Below are 4,353 nucleotides of genomic sequence, written 5' to 3'. Positions count from 1 at the left end.
TTCGAGATTTTCTTTCTTCTTCTTTGTTTTTTTTTTTTTTTTTGAATTCTTATGTTAATCTTTTATCTGTTCTAGATATTGTAATAATAGAATATAAAAATAATAATGGAACTTTTGCTAGAAGTTTCGAGTGGTTTGGGAAATATAATTAGTAATTAAATTGCGTATGGGGAAGATCACGAGGTATCGAAAAATATGGGAAACTGTTAGGGAACCATCCTGTATAATTTATTGTTGGAGAATCCTTTAATCAAAGTAGGGAAGGAAAATGTAAATAATTATAATGGACAGGCTCGTATTATCGAAGTTGTTCGACACGAGGGAATGGAGAGAGAAAGAGAGAGAGAGAGAGGGAGGGAGAGGCGATGGTTAAAGGAGAAAAGGAAAACGAAAACGGGGAATAGAAGTGTGTTATTTATCGAAATACCTCGCTATGGGAACGACAAAACAGCGTTTACCAATGGCTGTTTCTCATGCCGTAATTCCGTGTAATTGCTGTTATACGAGTTTACTTAATAAAGAATAAAAGGAAAAAAAGGGGAGAGACAGAGAGAAAAGAGGTAAGAAAAGAAAAAAATTAGAGTGCAGCTGTTGTAAGACGCGAGAACCAGTTTCAAGCGATCTTCTATTACGCATATTGCATGCGACGAGCAAACGTTCCACGTGTTATGCGATACTACTTGCGTTCTGTGTAACGTTCTGCGGCTTTTTTTATCAACACGCGAGCCGCTCGATCGAAGGCAATTTCATAGAATGCCACGTAATTTACGGGACACTTTGTCCAGAGACGCATCGAGGATAAATTTACGTTTCATTCGAGGATACTTGATTGAATATCGATCGAGAAGGAAATTTTATCCTTTTGCGAGGACAGATGTCTCGAAGGTTGTTTCCTTTTAAACAGGGAAACAAATTTATTGGAATATCCGTTCTTCTTGAGAATAAGAATTATTATCATTTAGATTTCTTTTTGTTATTCTAGCATATTTCATCATTTGTAAATACGAAAATTGTGTCTTTTTAAAAAATACAATTATAGTATCTTTTGTATCTAATTGAAAGCCATAGAAATGACGAGACGAGATTTATTAAACGGAGAAGTAAACAAAACTGATGACCGATCTAATAGCAGCCAATTCTACGAATAATAAATCTTTGTTGCTACCGAAGAAGTTATTCGACACATCTGTTCACGTATTATCTTAATGATGAATAACGGCACAGAAATTCCTCGTGTGACTTGCAAATCTTCCGGAAGTACAGAATTTTTCCCCCCCTCCTTTGATTGTTTCCACGATTCATAAAATCTTCAACGGTCGCGCGTCTCGACATATTTCTCGATCCATTTTGACAGGCGCGAAGATTTATTTTCCCTTTCTTAAACTCTCACTCACTATATTTCGCCAAATTCAAATTAATCGAATTCGAAAGATGACTTCGAAAAAATGACCCATCTAACAAGAAAATAGAATATATAAACTTCAATTCCACTGTTTCAGATTCTCCTTTCGCACTTCGACGCCTTCAAATTCCCCAGCTCTGAGGTGGTACAGTTCCGGGCCCTGGTCACACCTTGCATGCCCACCTGCGAGCCGGTTCAGTGCGATCAAGAGGAGGCGACCGGCGAGCTGCGCTCCGTGATTTCGTACGGGAAGCGTCGTCGCCGTCGCTCGACCGGCTCCCAGACCCGCGAGGACCTGCTGCTCGTGCAATCGATCCAGATCACGGACAAGTTCGGATTCGAGCACGACAGCAAGGCGTCGAACGCCAGCTCGGCCAGCAGGGACACGGTGTTCGTCGAGAGCGAGGACATATCGTCGACCATGGGCATGTGCATCAACCTGGGCGAGGCGATCGTCGCTGGGACCGTGTTCCTCGTAGCCCAGATCGCCATCATAGCCGCGTGGACGTTCACCTGGCAGAGACGCCGGCAGATGCTCAAGCACCAAGAGGCGCTCTCGGTCTCGGTCTCCGTACCGGGGATGCATTCCGTCCCCGGACGCACCGACAGCCTCTGTAAGTTGTACGACACAGGTTACTCAGCGCGCCGTTTTTGAGCACCGTTTCCGTTCCCCCTTCCTTCCTAAGGATCTCGAGAGCCTTAAACATCTTCATTTTCCTCGAAATATCGTTCTCTTGAGATTCTTCTTGAGATTCCTCGTATTCGAACATTTTCGAGTTATACACGTGAAAGTTGTAGGAAGTTGAGTGGCCTCGGAGGAATTCAATCAATCGAGGAAAGAATGGAGGGATTTTTTCGACATTATTATTATAAAAATATTAATCTTCTTCCTTCGTCTTTTTTGTAAGAATCATCCGCGTGCATCTTTTTCTCTTCGTTTATAGGAGGGAGGGGTAAACGATCCTCCACCAGCGCGAGGAGGCGAATGGCTCCTGGTTAATAAATTGGTTTAATAGATTCGATGGCTCCTCGGGACATTTGTTGAAAAAAGAAGGGGGAAATCTTTCGATAACACCTGCAATTTCAATTAACGAACGCTGACGGTGAGAAAAGAGAAAAAAGGGGGAGGGGAGGGGCAGCGAAGCCAACCCTTTCGCGCTTATTTCTTCTCCCCGGATTCGGGCGAAACGGATGATGCATCGTTCCAACACCTTTCTTGCAATTTCCCCATTTCTTCCACTGAACCTACATCAATTAACCGAACCTAACACGCGGGACTGAAACGCATATTACAGCAAGATCAAAGCTCGCGATTTTCACCAAAAGAACACCACCATTATATTCGTAACAAACTTGTTGCAAATCAACTGATTCAAAATCGATTTTTACTACCAAAAGAAAACCACCATTCGTAGCAAACTTGTTGCAAATCAACTGACTCAAAATAGATTTTTACCACCAAAAGAAGACCACCATTATATTCGTAACAAACTTGTTGCAAACCAATTGACTCAAAATCGATTTTTACCACCAAAAGAAGACCACCATTATATTCGTAACAAAGTTATTGCAAACCAACTGACTCAAAATCGATTTTTACCACCAAAAGAAAGATCATTACGATTACATTCGTAACAAACTTGTTGCAAACCAATTGACTCAAAATCGATTTTTACCACCAAAAAAAGACCACCATACGATTATATTCGTAACAAACTTGTTGCAAACCAATTGACTCAAAATCGATTTTTACCACTAAAAGAAAGATCATTACGATTATATTCGTAGCAAACTTGTTGCAAACCAATTGACTCAAAATCGATTTTTACCACCAAAAGAAAGATCATTACGATTACATTCGTAACAAAGTTGTTGCAAATCAATTGACTCAAAATCCGAAGAGTCATCCGAATTATAACAAAGGAACCCTTATCCGATCTCACGATCAAAAGAAGACCAGGTTCTCGATCGATTATTCCTCGATCGTCATCCCTTCGCTCATAAACTAAACTCTCGTCGCTTAAATCTCTATTTTTCTTGCGACTTCCCTCTCCCTCCCTGAACCATTCGACTCCCCCGTGCGAGATCGTGCGAGACAGAAGGGATAAAAGGGGGGAAATAAGCGGAAGCGGGACGAGGCGTGGTTCCGGACCGCGTGATGGAGGTCGACGTGCTACTTGCTAGAGTCGGATACGGACTCTAATTAGCATTGGGAATCGAGCATGATTATGCAGATGCTCCGAGCGGGGATATCAACAGGAGGGAGGGTGGAGTGGAGTGGAGTGGAACGACTGGGAACAGTGGGGGGATAAGGGAGATGCGGGGGTTGCAATGGGCGTCAAGGGGTTGGCGGAAGGTTAATTGCCTCTTGCGGCGTCTCGGGGTTAAGCTAAGCTTCGCGCTGGGGGAGGAGGGGGTTTAGACGAGAATTCGGAGGGATGGGGGAGAAGAAGGGAAACGAGAAGGGCGCTGGGATCAAGGTTAGATACCTAGGGTTCGTATAACCTAACATCCCCTTCTCTTCTCCCTCCCCCTTCCAGCCAGATTTCCTCGGCCCTCGGTGGTGGCGTTAGGTTAATTTACATCGCGACACGTGAGCTTATCAATCTGAGACGACTCGCTCTGGTTGCTGCTAGAGTCGTGGCTAATCAACGGGATAAAGTCTTTGAAGTCGTGGATAGAAGTAGACGCGTGTAAACAGGGATTATTAATATCGTGATGAGAGAGAGAGAGGGGAGGGGGTGAACGAACTCGAGCAACGATGGTTTGAAGCAACGTGTGATAGAAAAATATATATATATATATATATTGTTGATTAATATTATCAGGTTGTTGCAGTATGAGGTACGTGTAAAGAAAAGTCGACGCTTTATATTGAAAATTATTTATGGAAAATTATTCAAAAGTTGTTTCAAAAGTTCTTTGGAAATGCATAAATACATTGGGTACCG

General features: G+C 42.7%; 2 protein-coding genes across 9 annotated transcripts in view; one reads left to right on the top strand and one right to left on the bottom strand.

Moving 5' to 3' along the window:
• Nucleotides 1-2,088, top strand: part of LOC102671814 — a 163,966-nt gene extending 161,878 nt beyond the window's left edge. For all 3 annotated transcript variants that reach the window (XM_006618398.2, XM_031511825.1, XM_031511824.1), the window contains exon 6: nucleotides 1,500-2,088. In XM_006618398.2, coding sequence (XP_006618461.1) covers nucleotides 1,500-2,057 — 558 coding nt within the window. In that variant the 3' untranslated portion in view covers nucleotides 2,058-2,088. The remainder of the gene's footprint in view (nucleotides 1-1,499) is intronic.
• The window catches only part of LOC102672118 (autophagy-related protein 16-1), a 574,752-nt gene that overhangs the window by 310,487 nt on the left and 259,912 nt on the right, over nucleotides 1-4,353 (bottom strand). The window lies entirely within an intron of this gene.

The sequence above is a fragment of the Apis dorsata genome, unplaced genomic scaffold (assembly GCF_000469605.1).
Source record: "Apis dorsata unplaced genomic scaffold, Apis dorsata 1.3 scaffold_353, whole genome shotgun sequence".
Taxonomy (NCBI): Eukaryota; Metazoa; Arthropoda; class Insecta; order Hymenoptera; family Apidae; genus Apis; species Apis dorsata.
This window is presented reverse-complemented; position numbering and strand designations above follow the sequence as displayed.